This window comes from Panthera uncia, assembly GCF_023721935.1.
Source record: "Panthera uncia isolate 11264 chromosome A1 unlocalized genomic scaffold, Puncia_PCG_1.0 HiC_scaffold_17, whole genome shotgun sequence".
NCBI classification, from domain to species: domain Eukaryota; kingdom Metazoa; phylum Chordata; class Mammalia; order Carnivora; family Felidae; genus Panthera; species Panthera uncia.
The window spans coordinates 15,277,365-15,302,287 of record NW_026057577.1 but is presented as its reverse complement, the minus strand read 5'-3'; the positions used below and the strand labels follow the sequence as shown (position 1 = coordinate 15,302,287).

The following is a 24,923-nucleotide window of genomic DNA, read 5'->3' as shown; positions in this document are numbered from 1 at the left end:
AAACTTAACAGAAGACCATGCAGGAGGGGAAGGCAAAAAACATTATATATAGAGAGAGCCAAACCATAAGAGACTCTTAAAAACTGAGAATAAACTGAGGGTTGATGGGGAGTGGGAGGGCGGGGAGGGTAGGTGATGGGCACTGAGGAGGGCACCTGTTGGGATGAGCACTGGGTGTTATATGGAAACCAATGTGACAATAAATTTCATATTAAAAAAAATAAAAATTAAAACAATTTTTAAAATTTTAAAAATAGAAAGAAAGAAAGAAAGAAAGAAAGAAAGAAAGAAAGAAAGAAAGAAAGAAAAGAAGAAACACAAGAAGCAGCACCTAGTGGAGCATCAATTCCTACATCACGGTATGAAATGCCCAGGATGCTATAAAGTCACAACTGTCACTAGCGATGTGTAGTTTTGTGTATTCACTGCTCCACTGTTCTCTGCCAACTTACAGGAGGCAAAGCAAGGCTCACAGAAGGATGCTCCTTCAGAAGGGGCACTACAAGCACCCTGAATCAAGAGTGGGAAATCATCACAGTAAACGCATTTTAGATTTTTAAAAATGTCACTTACCTAAGACTTTGGAAGAACAACACATAAGGAAAAAGTGTAACAGTTAAGGTACCAAGTGGTCTTCACATGATCAGTAGGTTTTTGTGTGTTTATTTCAACTAAAAACCCAACAAACCAAAACCAGCAATGGATCCAAAACTTAAAGTTTGAAAACTGAACACTGTGTGTTTTCTACATAGGAATTAAAAATAAAGCCGAATAAAGAGTCTGAATGCTACTATTTGTTAACTCCATTTTCATTTTTTGTAGTACCATGTACTCTGGTAATTTGTCTTTCCAACTCACTGATTGGAATCGGATGTTCCTAAGGGATTTTGCTATCAAGGCTTTCTGATCTTGAAAGAAACACCATTACCTTATACAGTAGATAGTCTAAAGAAAGAAAATGAATAAAAATAAAAATAAAAAGTGTGTGCCCTTAGATCTTGTTTCTAATATAGAATATGCAAGAAGAGTGTCACCTGGGTGGCTCAGTTTGTTGAGCAATCAACTCATAGTTCAGGGGTTCGAGCCCCGAGTCGGGCTCTGCACTATCAGTGTGGAGCTCACTTGGGATTCCCTCTCTCTCCCTCTCTCTCTGGCCCTTCCCTACTCGTGCTGGCTTGCCAAATGCGCTCTCTCTCTCTCTCTCTCAAAATAAATAATAAACTTAAAAAATATATAGAAAAGAAAAAAATGATCAAGGTACAATATTTCTTTTTTTAGTGTTCACTTATTTATTTTTGAGAGAGAGAGAGAGATAACATAAGTGGGGGAAGAGCAGAGAGGGAAGGAGACAGAGAATCCCAAGCAGGCTCCATGATGTCAGCAGAGAATCCAACAAGGGACTCAAACTCAGGAACCCATGAGATCATGACCTGAGCTGAAATCAAGAGTCAGACATTTAACCAACTGAGCCACCTAGGCACTCCTAAGGTAAAGTATTTCTAAGGCATTTTCAAACTAAGAGATTTCCAAGAAAATTAATCATTGGACCTAGTCATTTTCCACTCTTTTCAAGTCACTTATCATGCTAAATTCAATATGACAGTAGAAAACATTAAATACTAAATCCAGACATAGTTTACACCAACGTATGCAAAAGATTCACTAGTAACTCATGGTGAACAATTTCACTGCAGTTGGTCTATACTTTGCATGATACATCATTGCTTTCATTTAATAGTACTTCAGGAAATCCACAGCAGGTACAAACAGCAGATGTTACAAGCTCGTAAATAATCCTATTAATGCCTGCTTTATGATGGCATTTGCCATCATCCAAAATGCATTTCCAACAAACATATGATGAAAAGTATACCTAATTATATGTACAGTCCTTTTCTAATTTTTTTACAAAGAAAATGTCTCAAAGTGAGGATAATCACTATTTATCTTAATACTTTTTCGGGAACTATGGGAAAACAATTTAAGGAAAAATGTGATGCAAATTGATACAAAAGTGCAATTATTACACAAGATATAGAGAAACATTTTAAAATCTACTCTTCTAAATGGGCTAAAAATTATCCTAAAAATGTAACAGTTTAGCAAGTTAATTAAGATTTCACTGTAACTGCAAATTAGAAGTGCATAACTGCCATGTTATTAAGAGAGAAAATGAGAAATAAAAATCTATATGACACATTTTATTCTATAAATTCAAAACAGCATTATAGCACTGCCTTCTAATTTACATTGACAGAAGCAAAGATACATTCTGAACATCTCTTATTTCTGAAGCTTACAGTTTTAAGGAATGAAACTTACTTATTTTTTACTTTCAGTACTTGAAATGACAATCATTTAGAATGTTTTATGTATTTGCCTGTCTTTTCAAAACAGAGCATGCTACTGGTAATTTAACTTTATTTGGAGAACTTGAATAATTGTGGAATAGAGAGATATCCTCTCCTACTAAAAATATGGTTAGTCATCGTTGTGCGTTTGCTTGCTTTTTAATGGGCCTTCTGGGTTTTTCCTAATTGTTGGCTGTGATGCTTTTGTTTCACACTACTGCCAGTTTACAAGTCTCTGGAGGAAAAAGAAAACCTGCAACTTTCTAATTTGGTAGCTATAACTTGCTATGGACTGAAAACAATCTCATGTTAATATTTTGTGCCAACCAAGAGGAAGCTGGAATTGACTGAAATAAAAAAAAAAATTTGTTTCAGTGCATGATCTCTACACAAAGTAATTAAGAATCACGTAAGTCCATGACCTATATTTCTTTTCTCTCTTATTTTCAGATCCGTGGTTGTGCTCTGACACTTGAGATGGTCAGAAAGTTGCTTTCACAATAAGCTAAATGGTGCATTATTTTTCTATTTAGGTTTTATTGACAGATACACTCACAAGTGATGTGTCCACAAATTTACTGTAGGCTAAAGATCCATTAAATGAGCTTTCTTATTTTATGACATATTTTGTGATTTATTCAACCTATTTGATCAAGAAGAGGGTTTTCTCAAATTGTGCCATGGAATACTAATTCTGACAGATGGTCTCCCAAAAAGCAGAATCTTCACTCCAATAAGTTTAGGAAATAATGCCAAATTTATTGAGTTTGACAAATGCTCCGTGTATGTAAGAGTGTGAGTGTGTGTGTTTGTGAGTGTGTGTGTGTGTGTGTGTGTGTGTGTGTGTGTAAAACCTATCCAATGAAATGAGCATTCCATAAACCTTATTCTGAAACACAAGAATCTGGAAAGAGTCTAGTGGCCAAGACAACAATGGGTTCATCAAATCCCAACTGATTTTCTTCATCATGGGTTTATGAGAAGAGTTCACTTCCTTTGATTTAGGTTGTTACTATGATTCTGTACGCATAGGCAATCTGTGTCACTTGCAGATTAAATGCAATATATTCTCCTTGCATTATTTTTTGCCTGGGAACCATGCGCTGAGATAGCAGGAACACAAGATCCTGGGTCCCTGAGCGACTCTTTGGATCAGATTCCAAACTAAACTTGCATGGGAGAGCACAGTGTATTGGACAAATAAACTTTTGTTGAGTTACACCTATATTTCAGGGTTCATTTATTATTGCAGTATAATCTGGCCTACCTTAGCCAATACAATAGCTGGATTCTGAAATACAGCAATGCAAACAGACTTGATATTAGACTTAAATTATAGATGTTCAGATACTGAAAATTCCTTATTCACTCTTTATAGCTCTATATACTTATCAAGAAACAAATGTTATTACACTTTACTTTTATAGGTATTCATTAAATATACTTTGCTAGGCTACTACCTGATAGGAGCTGCTCTTTTAAACCAATAAAGTAAAGTAATATAAAATCCATACAAGGCCCTTACTCTCATAGAGCATACATCTGTATTGTAAAGAAGAAAATGTCTGGTGGAGAATCTGCTCATTAAAAAAAGGATGGAAATTTTCTTATTAGATAATTATATCTAATTTCTGTTCCCTTGCTAAATTTCATTTTAAAATATACTAAAATTATGGCAGTTACAGCAATACACAAAAAAATGAGCCATTACTCACTTTTTTGTTAGAATGACAGATCAGATATTAAATCAAATGTGGATATTTCTTGGTTCTCTTTAGTAATGAAAACCTATTTGAGTAGGAAAACCTATTTGAATAATCATTAGACTATTTCAAAATTTATTTTGGAAAAGAAATATTCGAGGCAAACTGGTATAAATTTCACTTAATTGCGTAAGAATACAAAATTTTAACTCCTTTTTTCCCCAGCCAAATTCTGTGCATGGAAGTAACACTTCTATTAAGAAGCTTTTCTTAAATTTACAGAACCATCTTATTTTTTAATTATATTCCCAGCAATGTTAATGCATCACTTCCCACCTACATTATAAAATTAATATGCTTTCTATAATTTATAGGGAAAATATTAATGTTAATATTAATGTATTAACATTTTTAACTCTACTTTCAAAAAACAATCTCCCAAAGACTTCCTACACAATGTTATCATGCATACATATGTACTAAATACTTCTCCTATACTAATAATGGAAAGTATCTATAATGATATATTTTATTTATTTATTTATTTATTTATTTATTTATTTATTTTTAATGTTTATTTTTGAGACAGAGAAAAACAGAGCATGCACGGGGGAGGGTCAGAGAGAGAGGGAGACACAGAATCTGAAACAGGCTCCAGGCTCTGAGCCATCAGCACAGAGCCCGACGCGGGGCTGGAACTCATGGACCGTGAGATCATGACCTGAGCCAAAGTTGGACGCTCAACCGACTGAGCCACCCAGGCGCCCCTATAATGATATATTTTAAAAGGCTGGTAAAGTGTGTTTAAAGTATCTTGAAAATTAACAAATAACAAAGGGAAGCAAGTCAGCTAAAGTGGTGTCTGCCATGTACTTTATGGCTAAAAAATACTTGAGATCAATGTGAAGTTGAGGAGTACTATACAGGGTGGCTTAGAGGAGGAATTTGAAGACATGAATTCAATCAGCCCTCATATCTTTACTGTTAGTAATAGCATGAAAAAAGACAATTTCGTATTATAATTGCAAATGAGATCCAATTTTATGACTGAAAAATACCCAACTGGTTTAGATTTCTTCATAATTTAAAACAATCATCATTCTGTGTCAACTTAGTAATAACAGTCTACCTTCAAGTTCACTAAATATTATAACAATAATTACGTAACTCTAAACATCACAAGTTTTTTGTTATATTTTCCATTGAATGATAGCCCTTGCTCTGTTTTTCTTTTCTCTATGCAACTACACAACTATGTTCAGGTATCAAATCTTCATTAAATTTCTTTTTCTTTATTAATTTTCTTGAGGAAAGAAGTCACAAGATCAAGAACTAATAATATCATATTGTTAGAAACATTTCAAATTGTTTTTTAATTTTAACATTTTTATTTAATTTTGAGAGACAGAGAGCGACAGAGCACGAGCAGGGGATAGACAGAGAAAGAGGGAGGCACAGACTCCCAATCAGGCTCCAGGCTCTGAGCTGTCAGCACAAAGCCGGACACAGGGCTTGAACTCACAAACCATGAGATCATGACCTGAGCTGAAGTAGGACACTTAACCAACTGAGCCACCCAGGCACCCCAGAAACATTTCAAATCTAAGAAAGAGCTAAATATGACAACATAGGAGTTTACTGTGTTTGGTAATAAATAAATTATCACTATACAAGATATGACCACTTTTTAGTGAAATAAAGACATTATAGATAAGAATTTGGACAGTTTTTTGATAACTATCCCTTCCCCCAACCCCTACGAAAAAATACCCTAGAAGTGTTATTGGCCAACCCAGTATTCAATACGGAGACTATGAGAACCCAGGTAACCTAAAAGGCTACTTACTGGTGAGCAATGGAATTCATTAGACATTATGAGTATTTGTGACTTCAGGAAGGAGATGTTAAGCTCTCATCGTGGTGCACACTGTCTGTAATGAAACAACTCCAAAGAGGTATGTTGTGCCATGTTATTCTACGTATTAAAAAAAAAAAAAAAGTTAAGTCCTCGAGGGCATACAAGATAGCCTGGTATGAACAAGGCTCAAGTATTGAACATAAATTCCAGAGTAGACAGAAAACAGTATCTCTAGAGTCACTAAAAGTAACTTAGTCTATTTTTTTATATCATATGATGATAAGTAACTGAAATAGTAGGTATCAAAGTACTTTAATGACTGGAGGGCATTAACCAAATATAAGTGACATAATTATACGTAATTTAGAAAGATTAACTTCAGAGGCACCTGGGTGGCTCAGTCACTTGAGCGTCCGACTTCAGCTCAGGTCATGATCTCACAGTCCGTGGGTTTGAGCCCCGTGTTGGGCTCTGTGCTGACAGCTCAGTGTCTGAAGCCTGCTTTGGATTCTGTGTCTCCCTCTCTTTTTGCCCCTCCCCTGCTCATGCTCTGTCTCTCTCCGTCTCAAAAATAAGTAAAAACATTAAAATAAAAATTGAAAAAAAAATTAACTTCAAACAAGAGTCTCTGATTTTTAAAACTTGACAAATAGTAATAATTTAATTATCTTATTTTCTATATGTGTTAAGAAATCATTAATATTTTATAGTAAATGACAATAATATATATCACTTCTTTTCATTCATTTGTTACTCCTAGGGATATTGTGGTTATTTCTTAAGGTAGTGTAAAACCATTGCATTTACATAATATTTCAATATATTAAAGAAATTTGATGTCAACTATTTAAATATTTTAATTTCTATGTACAAACACATTTCTCTAGTTCATATAGGTTTTCTTTTTCACTTTGTATTTAGCATGTGAAAAGGTTTCTGTTCATACCCAAATAGCCCAACTGAAACCTAGAGTTTAGTTTTAAAATTGAAGACAATTTTTCAATATGGTCTTGTCTTTAAAGATGGAATCCAAGAAGTTCAATATTCTCCCTTCACTGAAGCAGACGGACTGAAAATACACACGTGAAAAAACAGACAAGACCAGATCATCACAGGAAAGTGGAAGAGGGAATATGTTTTTTATATAATACATTGAAAGTTCAGTAACTGGACAATATAACCTCCTGCACAAAATAACAACAACAACAACAACAACAATAACAACGTTAAGAAGGCCCTATTTCTACATTAATGTGTATCCTTCAGTATCTCAATAGGCTAATTTTAAGTACTCATACTTTTGAACACTAGAGGGAGTACATAAAAGAAAAAGAAGAAGAAGAAGCCAAATACTGATATTACCTAGTTCTTGGGTGTTTTACATAATATTGGGTCTTTGCAACAAACTGCTGGCTTATTTCTTATGGACATGGTGGAATGATTAAAATGTTTTTAAACAGTATCAATTATCCCTTTTTCTATGTCATTTTCCAGTTAATTTAAAATTTATAAATGCCTCTTGGGAAGAAAGGTACACAATATTCAAAAAGCAGCAAAACAAAGTGAATGCTGTAAAGAGTAGACATACTTTCTCCTCATTTTAATCTACATATTCTTTTAGAAGAGAGCAGAATTATATCTGAAGCACTTCAAAGAGTTTAAAATGACATCTCTGAGCCTAGGGGAATAATGGGCACTTTCAAATCAGAGCCAGACTTTTTATCTGGTGGTGAAGCCCAGAGGTTACACTTCATTTAGGGTTTTATAGAGACAAGGTGTCTCCAGAGTTTCCGTTTGGGAGAGATAACATGGAACCAAAGGTTGGGTGGTTAGAAGCATGAAGACTTGAGGAATTAATATTTTTTAAACACTTGGGGTGCCTGGGTGGTTCAGTGAGCTAAGCACCCAACTCTTGATTTTGGCTCAGGTCATGATGTCACGGTTTGTGGGATTGAGCCCCATGTCAGGCTCTGCACTGACAGTGTGGAACCTTCTTGGGATTCTCTCTCTTCTCTGTCCCTCCCTACCCCCCTCTAAATAAATAAACTTAAAAAACATTTTTTTTAATAGCCTGCCTAACACAAAGTAAGCATTCACTGTATGTGCTATTACTGGGAGGTCCTTTGTTCATTTCAAAAGTTAAGAATGTGGGTTGAGTTGAATGAGATGCATTTAGTGTGGTTAAGTAGATTCTGAAATCAAAGGAGGGGAAACAAAAGCTCCCTCCAGCCAACCTACAAACTATAAGCACATGTAATTGGAAGATGAAAAAATCCATGCAGAAGTTGTTTAATAAACGTCTACTATAAACTCGCTTCTTTGGAACTAGTATATATGCAGTGGAAAGTAAAGGGAATGGTTGGATCTATGAGAACTTTGATGGAAAAAGAGTCTGAAGGGATCCAGTTATTCATTAATTTGCTAAATGAGCACAGCTCACATGACAGCTATTGCTTCAGGAATTTGGAATACGAATTTGGAAATCATGGACCTGTACATAGAATTTAACCACAAGAGTGAATACAAACACCAAGAAAAAGAGTGTAAATAGTTTTTTTTGTTGTTGTTTTTCAAAAGAGGATCAAAATTTGTATTCAGATATCTGAGAGGAGGAATAAGTAAAGGTAACAGAAAAAGGAAAATCAGGTGAGAAAAGCATAGCATTCTTCAAGCCAAGTGAAGACAGAATATTAAGGAGACTGTCAAATGCTGCCAATAGATTAAATAAAGTGAGGATTCGAAATCAAGTATGATTAAATGAGGATTCACTGACAACCTAGATAGAGGCAGGTGTGGTCCAGTGGTTACAGCATATGTCTGATCAGCCTGAATTTAGACAATAACAGCCTGAGTTTAGACAAAGAGGTGATAGTAAGAAGAGAAGACTCTTCAGGTTTCGTAAAGGGGAACTAGGAATTAGGATGGTAATTTTCAGGGTGAGTCAGGTCAGGAAAGGATTGTACTATCATCTTTATTTTCATTTGTATGCCGAGGGGAATCCTCTGGACCAGAGTGAAAAAGTGAAGGTATAGAAGATATGTGGAAGATTCTTAATGATTCTCTTGAGTAGATAATCAGAAGCAGGCTCTCCTGCATATGTGGAATGACTGGCTTTCAACCCTTAACACCTTTAATAAGTATTACTGGGAAATGGACCCTCAAGTTCAAATTCCTCAACAGACAACAAGAGTGAGACTTTAAAAATGTTTTTTTTAATTTAAAAATATTTTTAATTTTTATTTATTTTTGATATGAGGGGGAACGGCAGAGAGAGAGAGAGAGAGAGAGAGAGACAGAATCTGAAGCAGGCTCCAGGCTCTGAGCTGTCAGCACAGAGTCCAATGCAGGGCTCAAACCCACAACGTGAGATCATGACCTGGGCTGAAATCAGACACTTAACCGACTGAGCCACCCAGATGCCCCTAAAAATGCTTTACTGAAGATGACATGGTTAGTAATTAAAAGAGAAAAAAATTACTAGATCTTTTGAAAAAGGCACAAATAAGGAAGAGTCGTTAACAACACCAGCAGATGCAAAGCAGTGACACAGTGACTTGAAACATGAGGACTATAGAATACAAGTCAGGTAAAAAATTGAGATGGTGTCATGATTGTCAGGGATGGTCTCCCAGTTACTCACTGAAGGGAAGCCAGAGATAAAGCCAAATAGGAAACATGGGACCCTGATGTCAAGCTGGGAGGCTGGGTTTGTTCATTTGACATTTTAAGTATCAGGAGGATAGTGTACGATCTTTTAAGCAGGGGAGTGGCCCGAAGAAAGCAGCACATTAAGAAGATTAATCTCGCCTGTGTTTAGAGGATGAATTGGCAGAGAACAAAGGAGAGAGATTAGTGGTAAGGCTATTAAAACATCATCCATGAAGTTTACCACAAAGGGATTAGAGAGGTGGCCGTGGGAAGGAAGGCAGCAACCAATGTGAAATCCCCTGTTTAGCAAAAATATGCAAGACTCATCAGTGATGTTATGCTCTTGTTGCATCATGCACTTTTCTCTCTGTGCCCTTGATGCTCCTTAATAAATATTAGTTCTGTCTTCATTTGAAATGTCTTCATTTGAAATGACGGCCCCCTACTAACATGTAAGTTCCACATGGGAGGGGTCATGCATACGTTGCTTACTATGTTATTTCCATTGCCTGGCTTAGAGTAGGCATTCAAAGAAAACTGATGAATAAATGAGTAAGACCTTGGGCTATAGCAAAGAAGTTGATCAGAAACCAAAGGAAAAAGAAGGGAACAAAAAAATGTGGAAGAGAAGAGGAGGAGACAGAAGGGAAGAACAAGAAAGTGGAAAGCGAGAGATGAAGTAGAGAAGGGAGAGGAGGAAGGAAAGGAAAAAGAGATGATACTGAAGTTAAAAACCTGATCACGGAAGAGAAATTGTGTTCCTGCTGGAAAGTGAGGAGCTGATGATGGACGATGGTTTAAAGGGAGAAATATTCAAAGTCCAACTCCACCATTTGCTCTCCATGAGTGAACCTCTCTGTCTCAGCTTCTCCATACATAGAGCAACCTCATAATAACCTTGTAATAGCCTCACAGGTTAACTAATGAGGGTGATTCAATGAATTAACTCAGAACAGCTCCTGGTACCTGAACAGATGCCAGTCACGTTCTTGTTCTTGTTCTTCTCATTCTCCTCCTTCTCTTCCTTCTCCTCCTTCACCATCATCACCATCATCATCATCACCATCACCATATTTATTCTGTAATCTGTGCTATACCCCAGAGCTGAGACACCATTCAAACCTCTCCTATTTCTACAGAAGTGGAACAGGCAGCAGAAGTCTAAACACATTGACAGTTGAAGTGAAGAGCCCCTCCTTCCAGTCAAGGTTGCTATTGACCTCGCTCGGGAACTATAAGTGGCAAGAATAGGAGCACTTAGCCTTGGCCACTGCCATTGTCCCTTCTGAGTCTCTCTTCCTTTCCCCAAATTGTAAAATAGACATGCCGTTCAATTGTTTCAAATTCATCAGGTTAATTTTTCTTTGTGAAGAATGGAAAATGAGATAGGGGGAAGTGATGAATGGAAATGAGAATGCGCCTTTTAAAAGTAGGTTTAGTGAGGGGCACCTGGGTGGTTCAGTCGGTTAAGCGTCTGACTCTTGGTTTCAGCTCAGGTCATGATCTTACAATTCATTGGTTTGAGCCCCACATCAGGCTCCATGCTGACGGTGTGGAGCCTGCTTGAGATTCTCTCTCTGTCCCTCCCCTGTTCATACCCTCTCTCTCAAAATAAATAAACTTTATAAAAACAAATAAATAAATAAAAGTAAGGTCAGGGAAGGAAAAAAGAATCAGGTAAATTTAGGGGGAAAAAAAAAACCAGAGATAATGGTTCATTAAAAAGGTGAGAAAGAGAATACAAGATAGGAAAGAAACACAAAGTCCCAATGCTTGAAGGATAAACACCAAGTAAGAGCATAAATAAATAAAAAGCAATATTAAGTAACAGGGAATAAGAAGGCAGAGCTAAAGCAATCATTCTCAACCACAGTGACTCCTCCTCCACCGCCTCAAGAGACATTTGGAAAGTCTAGGAACATCTTTAGTTCTCACACGGACATGTTTGGTTGCATCTAGTTAGTAGAGGCCAGAGGTGCTACTAAATATCCTACGATGCATAGGACAGCCTTCAACACCAGAGAATTTTCTGCCCCAAATGTCAATAAAGCCTTGTTTGAGGAAGCCTGAACTAAAGATTAAAGGTAAAGAGGAAAACATGGAAATAGATCGGATCCAGTCACTCTTCTGATCAAAACTACAAAGCCCCCATCTGACTCCAAGAGTATTAATCCTTAGACATGTTGCCCTGTGTCCCTCTGACCTGCACATATGCTCCTGACACAGTGGCATCCTTGTTCTTCTGCAAATACCCGGCACACATGCTTCCCCATGAGGCCCTGGGACTGCAGTTCCCTCCACCTGGAGAAGGGCTCCCCTACATATACACACAGGATATTCCTTCACCTTCAAGCTTTTCCTCTGACATCGTCATGTGTGTTTCTAAGCCAGGCTTATTCTGGACCATCCTGTTTAAAACTGTACCTCGTCTCTGTGACCGCTCTTCCCATTATAATCTTCTCTTGTTTTACAGGACTTGTGGATTTTGAGTATTTGACGTGGCTTGACAATTATGTTGCTCTGTCTTCCTCATGCCCTCCCCAACCTCTGTGTATGCTCCATGAAGGAATTTTGTCTCTTTTCTAGGTCACTATATCCCCAGCAACAAGAAAAGTGCATGGCATACAGTAGGTTCCAAACAAGTGTTTGTTGAGTAAATGGATAAAGAGGCTCAAATTCAAGGAATAGTAACAATAATTATAGATACATATACAGTGCTCACTCTATTCATGAGAACTGTTTTAATAAAGTGATTTATATATAATTAGTCTTTCAATCTCTATACCGAGTCTTTAATGTAGGTAATATTATCATTACCATTGCTGTTTTAAGGAGGAAATTAAGTCAGAGTGACATTAAGAAACATGTCCAATACTGCACAGCAGAGCAATATGAAATCAACTGGTCTGGCTGAGAACTTCCCTGTCTACATGATGTTACCCTCCCTGTATGACAGAGCCTCAGAATTTTTCTATTATTAAAAAAAAAAAAAACGTAATTCCAAATATTTGCCAAAAACATCCAGCTATCCAATCAAAGGATAATAAAATTTAAACTTTATTCTATATAATGGAATAAACTTATTGCTGATACTTAAGTTTTAAGATCACAAGTTATTTTCTGGGACACCTGGGTGGCTCCATCAGTTGAGTGCCCAACTTCGGCTTAGGTCATCATCTCATGGTTCGTGACTTCAAGGCCTGCATTGGGCTCTGTGCTGACAGCTCAGAGCCTGGAGCCTGCTTTAGATTCTGTGTCTCTGTCTCTGTCTGTCCCTCCCCCATTCGCTAGCTCTCTCTCTCTCTCTCCCTCTCTCTCTCCCTCTCTCTCTCTCTCTCTCTTTCCCTCTCTCAAAAATAAACATTAACAATTGTTTTTAATAAAAAAAATCACAAGTTGTTTTCAATTATTGTTTTATCACTATCATCAAAAGTAAAAAAGAAATGGTTACCCAGATAGTTTTTTCAGCCATGGTCACAGTTTTTAGCTGTTTTACTGAAATTTAATTAAAATGTTTAAATTACATACTAACATAAGTTTGGTTGCCCCGTATGTAAAATATTAATGATTTATTTTAACAAATTTTACAGAGAACAGTAACTGGCTGCTGATTGTTTCTAACCACATATATGTTTACTTGGCAATGGAGAACACTGGGAGAGATTTGTCTCACAGAGATTTCTGGTGTTTGTAATGTGAATTGAGATGTTATAATATATTAACATCATATCCAAGAATACTGTTCTAACGTGGAATAACCAAGCGACAAATGTATGAATTGGAAAGGCTTGTGCTCATATCCCCAAATTATTAGGTATCATTACAGGAGTTACCACACATTTTACTAAGCAGTGTCCTAAGCAGAAAGAAATCAATTAAAATGGTAAGTGACATGAATGTTTCTCCCATCATTCTTCATTCTAGAATTAACACTATGGCCCTTTACACATTCCACATTGCTTTAGAGAGCCTTCTTTCACACTGGAAGAGGTGGTTCCCCATGATAGATAACCTTCTATGGTGCAGTCCCTTAAGCTTATTCATGATTGTATGCTTCATCGTCTACAGCATAGTGTCTTACATAAACCAAGTATTCAATAAATCTTTCTTACTTCATGAAATAATGTCATGCAGGAAAGGAAAAATACTTTTTTGGGACCAGTTTTAAGAGAATATGCTTAATTTACAATAAGTTCTGGAAACATTTTGTCCTGCGTATGATATATCTGTCACATAACCTTTAGACACATAAGCTTTCTATACTCTGGGGAGAGTAGTGAAGTGTGTGTGTGTGTGTGTGTGTGTGTGTGTGTATCTGAAGTAAATTGTGGAAAACTACCCATTTGCTCCCTGGCACAAAAACCATCAGATTACAGCCATCAGTATTTCTTTTGTTTTCTTTTTATATACCCAGGACTTTTGATCTTGAAAATTACGGAGCTGGGTTTCAAGTAACTACCTGAAAATTAAAAATGAAAACAAAACACACAAGCAATCATTTGTTTTGTCTCATCACCGAGTTGTTCTCACCTACCCAAGATTCCCTCAGTATCTGTGAAACCTTATTTTCTTGTAAGCTTTTGTTCCAGGAGAAATATCCATGATTTTGCCAAACTTTCAAAGGGCTCTGTTATATGGGAGGAAAAATTAAGAATCACTGATACAAGGTAATTAGTTTGATATATATCTATATCTATAGATAGATAGATAGATAGATAGATATAGATATTAACTTGTTATTTTTCCACAGCATGAATACAGTTGGAAATCTTAGGATAAGATTTGATACTAGGCAAGAGGCAAATAAAGGCCAACATACCTGTTAGCTTTTGTGTAGTACTAGAGAAGGGAACCTGTTGGAAATCATTAAATTTGTTTTCTCTAAGCAAGTATGGCGCACATTATCTGTAGCTGAGAATCTGTTTATAGTGTGCCAAACACGATAATAACTGACTCATTGGGCACAGGTATGTTATTTGGCTCACTTCAATTATTCTACAAGTAAGCATTTATCCCAAATGGCAATTTGAAGTAGCATTTGCAAAGCAGCAAGAGAGAAGACAAAAATCATAAATATAAGTTTTGTCTTCAAATTGGCAATGTTTTTACCTAGAGCGGGGTCTAGAAGCTCACTTCCTTTAGAATCTGCATCTTCTTTCATTCTCAAAAATAAAAATGCCATGTAAGGCTACATCTGTCCTGAGTTGACAGGCCACCTTGTGAGTGTGCTTTGCTGGGACATTACCTAGATATGTCTATTTCCTCCTTTTAATTAATGTTACTTTCTAGCACTTAGTGCCAAAGAAGCACTTACTCTAGGTTCCCATATCTTACAGGAAATTTTAGTTTAAAGCAGTTCTTCCTAATGAACTAACTTTGCATAAAATGAAAACATTTCTATTAATACTATATTGGTAAAAACCAAGATTTTAGAATAAGGTTATTTCTTGTATCCCTTATGTACATGGGAAGAGGGGTGGCTTACAATCGACATCACCAAAAATAACATGAGAAATCTAATTATAAAAATACACGTGACCTTTTAGTCGGGTCAATAAGTTTGTGTCTGGTAGAGAGTTAAACAAGCTTTTCTCTTCATCAGTCATAGCAGAATGCTATGAAACTCCAAACATCTCAGAAAACTTAAGGATACTGCATCCCTTCTGAGACCATTCGATAGCATCAAAAGAAAATAAAAGTTTTCCAATTAATTTGAAACAGCAGCACACAATACTATTTATCAGTAAGCTCCCATATTAGTTGCTCCTTTATTTGCTGTCATAATATAAAAAAAAACGAAGTAGTATTTTATTAACATTTTTTAATACTAAATAGGCCAAGATTAATTCTGCAGCACATATTTATTTGGATAATGCAAATTTCAAGGTCTAATCAACTCACTGTTAATTCTGACTTGAGACTGGTGCCCAAAATTGAGTGCCAAGTCACAAAACCAATGACTGTTACCACAAATTAATAATTAACTACAAAACAAAAATAAAAAGATTTATTAGCTTCACATAAAATTTAAAAAGCAGTGTCCGATAGATGAGTGGATAAAGAAGATGTGGGATACATATGCTGTGGAATACTATTCAGCCATAAAAAGAATGAAATCTTGTGATTTGCAACATGGACGGACCTGGAGGTCCATAATGCTAAGTGAAAAGTCAGAGAAAGACAAATACCATATGATTTTGCACATAGGTGGAATTTAAGAAACAGAACAAAAAACAAAGAAAGCAAATAAGACAAACAAAAGAACACGCTCTTTAAATACACAGTGGTTGCCAGAGGGGAGAGGGGTGAGGGGATAGGTGAGATAGATGAAGGGGATTAAGAGTAAATTTATCTTGATGAGCACTGAGAAACTTACAGAACTGTTGAATCATTACATTGTATATCTGGCACTAATATAACATAGTATGTTAATTTTACCTAAAGAAAGAAGAAAAGAAACAATGTCTATATATAGTGCTGTTGGGAGTAAAAATTTGTAAAAATTCCCCGGAAAACTGTTAATATGGATCAAATGCTCAAACACTTTTACACTCTTGACTTCTAAGAAAATGTAAACAACAGCAACAACAAATTAGGAAAAGTCATAGAGCTAAGTGGTTAAATGTCGGGGCTCTAGCACTAAAATGCCTGGCATTGAAGTCTCCCAAGTGACCTTGGGCAAGTGACTTACCTCTGGCCTCTGTTTTCTCATCTGTAAAATGGCATAACAGTAGTACCTTTCTCATATGCCTGTTTTGAGTATTAGAAGATTTAATATAACTAAATATACTTAAAGAGTACTAAGGCGGAGAGTAAAAATCTAGCTCTTAGCAGTTTTCATTGCCAAAGCAGTTTAAAAATTTTTAGTGATATTTAACAATCACAAAAATACGTAAATTGATAGAATGTCCAACATTAGAGTATTTATACAGTAACTTACAGCAGATCTATATAATCATTATTATCTAATACTCCTTAAGAAAGCAAAAAATATCACTGCATAAAATTTCATAATTTTATGACTTCATCTATGTTAAAAATATGCATACAAAATGACTGAAAGGAAATATAGCAAAATGTTTAACATATCTATTTCTATTTGACATTAAAGATAATTTTAATTTTCTGTGTAATTTTTAGTTTTTTCCAAACTTTCTATGATACTCATATACACTATTGCTTCTGAAATGAGAAAAACAAATGAAATTAGTTCCTTAAAACAAAGTACCCATGGGGCTGGGTTTAGGGGAGGGATGCATAAGTAGAGCACGGAACATTTTTAGGGCCATAAAAATACTCTGTATGGTACCATAAGATGGATACGTGTCATTATGCATTTTTCCAAACCCAAAGAATGCACACCACCAAGAGGGAGCCATGTTATGAACTGTGGACTTTGGGTGATTATGATGTGTCAGTAGAGATTCATCAGTTGTTAAGAAATTCACCACTCCAGTGGGGGATGTTGATAATAGGGGACACAATGCATTGTGTGGAGGCAGGAGGTATCCAGAAATCCGTGCCTTCACCTCAACTTTGCTGTGAGCCTAAGTTGGATTAAAAAAAACCCAGAAAGTCTTAATAAAATACATAAATAAATTTTAAGCTTTTTTAAAAGAAAAAAAGTACTGTTTGTTGTTTACTAATCTATTTTCGGCATGAGGTTACACACATTTCAAACAGCACTGAATTAGCGCCTATTAGAATTCGAGCCCTCTAATTCCCAAAAATTGCCCATGAAATTTTTCATGAACTAGTTCCATAGAAGGATCTGTAGTTTAATTTGTTTGATAAAATATGTTTTACTCAAACTTGCAATTCTATCTCTTTTGCTATATTTTGATTTAAATACCTGAGATCCTCAAAACAGCAAAGGTAGAAAAAACATAATCCAGGTAAACATGAAACCTATCGCATTGGTTTTATTATCTATTTAGTTCACTATTGCCTGAAGCACATTATCTATTTATTGGTTTAAGGTTGCTTGAGTTTCTTATCAGCTAATTCCTTGAGTGTTGAATGGCTTTAATGCATAGAAAATAGAGACAGTGAAACATGGTTATTGGTTATCTTTATTTTCTCAGAACCATTCGTTCTTCCAGTAACATGCTAAGCCATCATGCTTAAGACAAGAAAAATAAAAAACCATTTTAGCATTTTGTAAATATACTTGAGTTTAAGGAGGCAGACTGTTGCATAGTGTCGTAAAAGTATACTTATTGGTACAATTGATTGAACTGTGAAATTTCGTTCATTCACAACTTTAGAACTTGGAAAATATTCCAGAGATCATTCTCTATAATTTGTTCTAGTAATGAATTTTACATGCATGGGCTTATTAACCAAAAAATATTTGGTAGGGTTTCCTAGAGCAATAAACTACAGAACTTGATGTGAATAAGCCATCTGAAAAGAGGAAAACATTTAAAAACTAAAATATTTAAATTTTTTTTTTTAGTGTTTATTTTTGAGAGACACAGAGAGACAGAGCACGAGCAGGGGTGGAGAGGAAAGAGAGAGGGAGACAGAATCTGAAGTAGGCTCCATGCTCCTAGCTGTCAGCACAGAGCCCGACGCTGGGCTCAAACCCACAGACCAGGAGATCATGTCCTGAACTGAAATCGGGTGCTTAACCGACTGAACCACCCAGGTACCCCAAAGAACAAAAATATTTTGCAGGTAATTGTTAATTCTGTCAATTCTGTTTCCCTCAGTGTCCAAATGGACCGTTTCCAGTGGGGTTCCAAACTTTTCAAAATTAAACTTAAGTTTAATTTATTTCTCTTTATGACCTCATAAGAAAAATCATGAGTGCTTTCCAGTCTACAGTCACACTACTGACATAGCTTCCCACCTAAGTAGTCCAGTCACTAAGTGATTCCAGGGTGCAGAAAGAATAACTCATCTTAACTGGGTTCTCTATGAGAGACATATCTACTTAAAAGGCTTAGCAATAAATAAATAGATAAATAGATAAATTATATATATATATATATATACATATATATGTATATATATGTATATATATAATGTGTGTATCTAAATACACATATATAATCATATTTATCAAATATTTAAATTTAATAAATTATACTTATTAAACAAATATGTAACATATGCATATATTCAACCTATTAGCAGTCTTATTACTTCACATTATAAAGTGAAACATGGCAAAAAAGTTCAAAACTATAATGAGTCTAAACTAAATGAGAATTAGCTAAAGCAGCAACGAATTTTGTTTCTAAATCAAAAGGTTCTTTACTACATATTTCAGTGTCTTTCTAATAAGATCTGTGATACCATATTAACAACAGTATTTGATGCAAAACAATTTACCAGTGAGATCTTCATAAAATAAGAGGCAAAGCAATACCCAAAGATATCAGATTATTTGACAACTATTTTTAAAAAGTAGTTTTTTCTATTTTTCTTAATATAAAAAAAAAAGTATATGCCCACACCTAATAAACCAATGATGGCTATTTTTATCCCTAAAACTCCAGTTTCACCACTATTTTCTTCTTTTTTCCAATGTGTAGAAAAAAGCATCATGGATTAATATTGTATCCTAATGCTATTTCCTGTTAATTTCTTCTCCTCTCTACTTATTCAAATTGTAACCACATCTCAAAGATCTAAAATCTTCTGTTTTGACTCTTCATCCACCCAAAGGATTAATCCCTCATGAAAAACTCAATACATCCAGTTTTAAGACTTGGATAGGTGATCTCCTGTATGTGGCATTGATCCATTTGTGTCAATCATGACAATCTGAATAAATTGTAAGGTCCTTAAAATTCTGTCTTACCATCCTTTTTAAGCTTTGACATTCTTCACCAAAGTCTTGCTACATTACTAAGTACACAGCAAATATCATTGTATAAATCCACACACACTAATTCTTATTCTCAATTCTGCTTTTTATTCTCAAGCCCATTAGATCAGAATGAGAGTGGCCACTAAAAGCAGTAATAATGCCTTTTTACACTAGTGATGTTCAAAGACAGTTAAAATGCATCCCAAACTGATGTTTTGAGGTCACTGAGACCAGAAACTATAAATTCTTCTTCTTGGTAGCCATGAAAAGATAATACAGTACTTGGCACATAGTAGGTACTCAGTAAATACACTGAATTATGTGTAAGGCTTTTCCATTATACTATAGAAGATCAAAAGACCCTCATTATTTCTGAAAATCATTTAAGATTTTACTGAATACCGAGGGTAGAATAAAACGGACCTTAGAGTTTCCAGAAATCCTGTTCCTTTTCTTCCAAGATATAATCCAATTATAAATGATGAAGCAATGATCAGTAAATAACTAATCATAGAAGACACTCATCATAGTTTTGTCCTAATTAGTAACGTGTTTCAAGCAGTCACTACTATGTTCGAACCTACTCCAATACCTGAATTTTCAAATGACTCAAGTCCAGAAAACTTCTGAAAAGAAAAGCAATTTCAAAATAACCTCCAACACAGGTCCAGTATTGTTGGTGCAGAGTTTATGTAAAAATAAAAATGGAATATTCAAAAAAGAATATTGCCTTTTAGAATAGAAAAAGCAGAAGAGAAAAATACCATATGGTGACTGATAAAGTGATCTAGTCATAATCACTTTTTTTATTTCTAATTTCTGTTCCAAGTTAATAAGAACTCTTGGCTAATTTATATCAAGATAGAGTATGGCCTAAAGGCATACCATTGACAATAAAAGAATTAGATTCTAAATATAACAGTTTATGTTCAATATATACCAATGATAAACTGCCAGAATACTGAATCTAACCAATGATGAACAGTGAAATTCATGTTTACAAGTCACAGATCTAGAGACCAACAAGGTTTGCAATTTTACAGTTTTAAGTTACTCCTCCATACAAAACTACATCAAAGATATGTTCAGTCACATGTGCAGTGTTATCTTCAAAAGATAAATGCTGGACAACTGCAAGATGTCATAGGTTAAACATGCCCTATAAATATTTGTTCTCAAAATAACTATCATTCACATTACATAAATGACCAATGCTCTGAGATTCAGCCTTAGCATATACAACTCCCTGCGTAAACCTAGGATGATGACAGCCTCACAGAAGTAATTAACAATCCCACGACATCATTTATCATTCATAAATTTCACTCTCAGGGTAAGATTTTTACACAAAAGGCCCTGGCAGCCAATCAAAGATTCCAAAGCATTAAGTCAAAATTTTATTTCTGGATCTGTCTGGAAGATAGATCCTTTCATTTACTTGGTTGTACATTATTTATATTTTCCCATACTCTTAATAAACGACCGGTTTTTGGTTTTTTTTCCCTTACAAAGCCTCAAATAAATGAAGACACAGAAAGAGGGAAAGAGAGACCCACAAATTTTCTGATTTCCTTCTTTGGGATTCTAATCAAGAGTCTCAGGGAGGTTAAAAGTTTCAATGTAGATCTATCTGGTCTCCAAAAGCCTATAGAATAATGAGGCAAAGCAGAACCAGGCCCATGTGCAGTTCCTCTTTATTTATTCTGTCTAAAATAGACAGTGGAGTGACACATCGTAACATAAGGAAGCATGTGCCCATAAATGCAGACTTTTGACTGCCTTTTTTCTTAATTCCAGCCTCCTGCCTTGACAGTAAACACATGACTTTGCTGACAAAGGTTTCCCACACTTCCCACCGTAGAAACCTCAACTACTACAAAATTTTGCCAAAAGGAACATGCCCAAATTTGCTCATTTTTTAAAACGCCATAATGTTTCAGATGAAAACACAGCCTGCCAAAGACGTCAAATAAAAGAATAACAAAGAAACGAACAGCATCTTTAGACTTGAATGTCAATGCATAACCTCGCCATCTGTCAACCAGTTGTGAAGCAATGATCCCAGAAAAGCCCTGCAAACACGAACAAGTTAGATCCTTGCACCGATCATCTGTATCAATCTCCACTCTCAGGACCTCAGTGGCAATTATGCTCCATGGAACAATCTACAGAAATGGCATGTGCCACCGGCAAACCGAACCCTGCCAATGAATGGGCCATTTTAACAGATTTTCATTCGGTAACGCGCGGAGTTCAGTTCCTAGAGGTAATGGGAAATCGGAGGAGAAAGGGAGTTGGGCTGTGGGGGAGAGGGGAGGGTCTCTTTCCTCACGTTTGGATTGGAAATTGGATTCAGGAGGTTAATCTCTGGAGGCCAGACATCCAAACAACCCTCAGTCTCCTCCCACTTGGCCTCATGAACAGGAATACAATTTTGGACCTCGCGTCTGCCCCACTCCTTCCCTTCCCGCCGCGGCCACCACCTTAGAAGTTACAGTCTGAGCTCTCGCACAACTGCGGGTGCGGACGCCCGGACCGAGAACTGCACCAGCCGTCCTTAGGGAGATGAACAGCGGGCTGGGACTCGGCCACCAGCTCCGCGAAGCCACCAGCTGCCGCCCGGCCGGGCTCGCGGGCGACCCCACCCCTCCCCCACCCCCCTCGCCTGGAGCAGCCGCCGGAGTTACGCAGCCTCAGCCCCGACACCTCCCCGGCTGCTTTCAATCCTGATCACAGGGGATAGGGGTGGGAGGCCAGAAGTGGAACAGAGGGTGAGGGTGAAGGGGCAGCGGGAAAGAACCCAAACAGTCCGGTTCGCAAGAGCCAGGACGCCAAGTGGCAGGACCCCGGTGCACACACACCACACACGCGCACACGCTCACCCACGCGCCCCGCTCCCCCGGTTCAAAGCCAAGCGGCTACAAGATGGGAGCAACGCAGGAGGTGGGGTGGCGGGAAGGCCCGGAGTTACGGGGAGCGACGTTAGGAGGGCAGGGGATGCTTCAGGAACTGCGAAAGTGAGAAAGTCCCAGACCCCCGTCTCCATCCCCAAGTCTGGGCTGCCCTGCCTGCAGCCCCGGTCGCCTTCCACCCAGCGCAGCTCGGGAGGCGGGGAGGGGAGCCAGAGCCGAGCTTCCCCCAGGCTGCCCTCCCCGGCCTGGCCCAGGGCCCGGAACCCGGCCCCCCTCCAGCCCCGGCTTGGGGAGGCTGCCAGGCAAGGAGCGACTTGCCAAAGGACTCTGGGGGAGCAAGAGGGCAGGACAGGAGCATTTTGCACGCTCCGGCCGGGCTGCTCATTTCTTCCTCTGTCGACACACCCCCAGTGAGCCCCCCTTCCCCGACAATACACGCACAGACACAGAGACACGCACGCGTTCGCCCTTCCCACGATCCCAGGTCCATCGATTAAAACACTAGTTGATTTCTTCCTGATTAAAAAGGAAAAAAAAAAAAAGTGCAGCAACTCTTTTCAGGAGTCGCCGGAGCAAGGAAAGTCCGTCTGCAGGCGTCCTTCTATAGTTTGCTAGGAGTTAAGAAATCTGGCGGTCCCCACTGAGAACCGGACCGGAACCCCGAGGGGGCGAAAGGTGACGAACTCCTTCCCCACCCCCGCGCCTCTCACCTCCTTAAGTTCCTTGGCCACGTCCTTCAGGTCGCCCAGTACTAATTCCAGATCCTCCACGATGATCTTGATCTGTTCCTTCACCTTGGTTTTGGAGGCTGCCGGCGGTCCCTCGGCTGGACAGGACGAGGAGGGGGTCCCCTTGGACTTGGCTGACATTCTCTGGGGGCAGGCGAGGCAGGTCAGCACAGGAGGGCGAGCGGAGGCTGCTGCGCGCCCCCGTCCCTGGCGCTGCTGCGGCCGCTGCCGCCACGAGCCCCCCGCATCTTGGACGCTCCCCGGGCAGCGGCGGGAGGCTGCGCTCGGCGCTCGGCAGGGCGGCCGCACCGTGGTGCTGCCATCAACTCCCCGAGACACGGCGCTGGGCGCGGGGCTGCAGACGGGCGAGCAGCGCGCCTGCGCCTCCTCCCGCCGCCGCCCGCCGCTCTCGCGCACACACGCGCTCGCTCCCCGCCCGCGGAGACGGCCGCCCGGCCGCCGCGCCCCGGGCCGTCAGCTGCAGTCCCCGCGGCCCGGCGCTCCGGGAGCTCTCGCCCGGCACGCGGGCGTCCGCGAGCAGGGACACAAGTCCGCGCCCTGCCCGGCCCTGGCCTTCATCCTGAAATGCCCTCGTCTCCGCAGCCGGCTGGGGGGTCTTCTCACACCTAGCCGGCTTCCTTCCTTCTCCCCAGCTAGCAGAGCCCTGGTTCCCCACCACACTTTAGGGCAAAATGGAAAGAACCCCCCCCCCCCGGTTGGGCCAGGAGTTGCGTTTAGGGGCAGTAAAGCGACCCTAAGTGTTTATCGAGGACCCAAGTATGTTCAGAAGGCCTCCAATCATTCTCCTAGTTGATCTAGGAGTTACACAGAGGTGTTCCTACTTCTGCAGGAAAAAGAGAGAGAGAGAGAGAGAGAGAAATGTGCACAAAGACCCCTCACCCGTGGAATAATGAAATGCAGCCACAGTTCTTGAACGAGGTTGCCTAATCCTGCTGATTCCACAAAACTAATAGCGGATGTATTAATTTCACGTCCCCACACCAAAAATCCCTCAGGGAGACTGAGTCATCTTGGCTGTACTTATCTGGGACAGGTCCTCTCTCTCTCTCTCTCTCTCTCTCTCTCTCTCTCTCTAACTATTCTTTCTGTTTTCATGACCTATGCTGATGTATGTTTGGGTAGATACGCTGTCTGGATCTCCTCTTGAAAGAGCTGAATAAGAAGAGTTTGCCTCCAACTTTTTTTTCCCCCATCATTTTTTTTTTTTTAATCTCCATTTCAAGCCTTTCGCTACTAAATAGGAAATAACTTTCTGACTGTTCTGCCAAAGGATCCAGGGAGGAGAGCTAATAGGAAGCCTTCAGTCTCATTCTCAGTAGGTGGCTCCCATTCTCATTAGCTAAAGTTTTAATTTCCTTAGTAACAAACCCATGGGCTATTAGCTACTGACCTCGCAGGATGGTTTTACTTTATTGTCTTCAGTGCACACTACTCCAAATCATTATTTTAATAGGCTTCCCATTTTGGCCATGCCTTAGCAGGGCCCTTGTTTTTTGCTTCTCACACCCTAGGTTGTCCCAACAAGCCTCTTTAGATGAAAAAAATCTTGGCACTTCTCCCCTTCTGAGTTCCTTAAGCCCTCCATAATCAATCACTGTCTTAATTCTGAACACCTTCCCTTGACAAAATCATTGGAAGTCATATATGAATATGGAAAAAAGACGCACCGGAAGAAAAAAATAGAAATTTAGATAGGATGCCTCAGCAGGAGCTGCTGGGAGACAATTAAAATAAGGAAAGAATAAAAGAAGCAGTGTGCAGTAAGAAAATTGGAGAGGAGAAAAAGGAAGAAATAATTAGAAGTGTTCAATAAGCAATATGCTCAACGTTTCTGAGGTAGGGAGAACAGATTTTTTTTTTTCTAAGTTCCTTTATCTCTGCA

General features: G+C 38.4%; 1 protein-coding gene across 1 annotated transcript in view; it reads right to left on the bottom strand.

Moving 5' to 3' along the window:
* The window catches only part of PRR16 (proline rich 16), a 200,894-nt gene extending 177,365 nt beyond the window's left edge, over positions 1–23,529 (bottom strand). Inside the window, exon 1 of the mRNA XM_049648433.1 lies at positions 23,003–23,529. Coding sequence (XP_049504390.1) covers positions 23,003–23,161 — 159 coding nt within the window. The 5' untranslated portion in view covers positions 23,162–23,529. The remainder of the gene's footprint in view (positions 1–23,002) is intronic.
* Between the last annotated feature and the right edge of the window lie 1,394 nt (positions 23,530–24,923).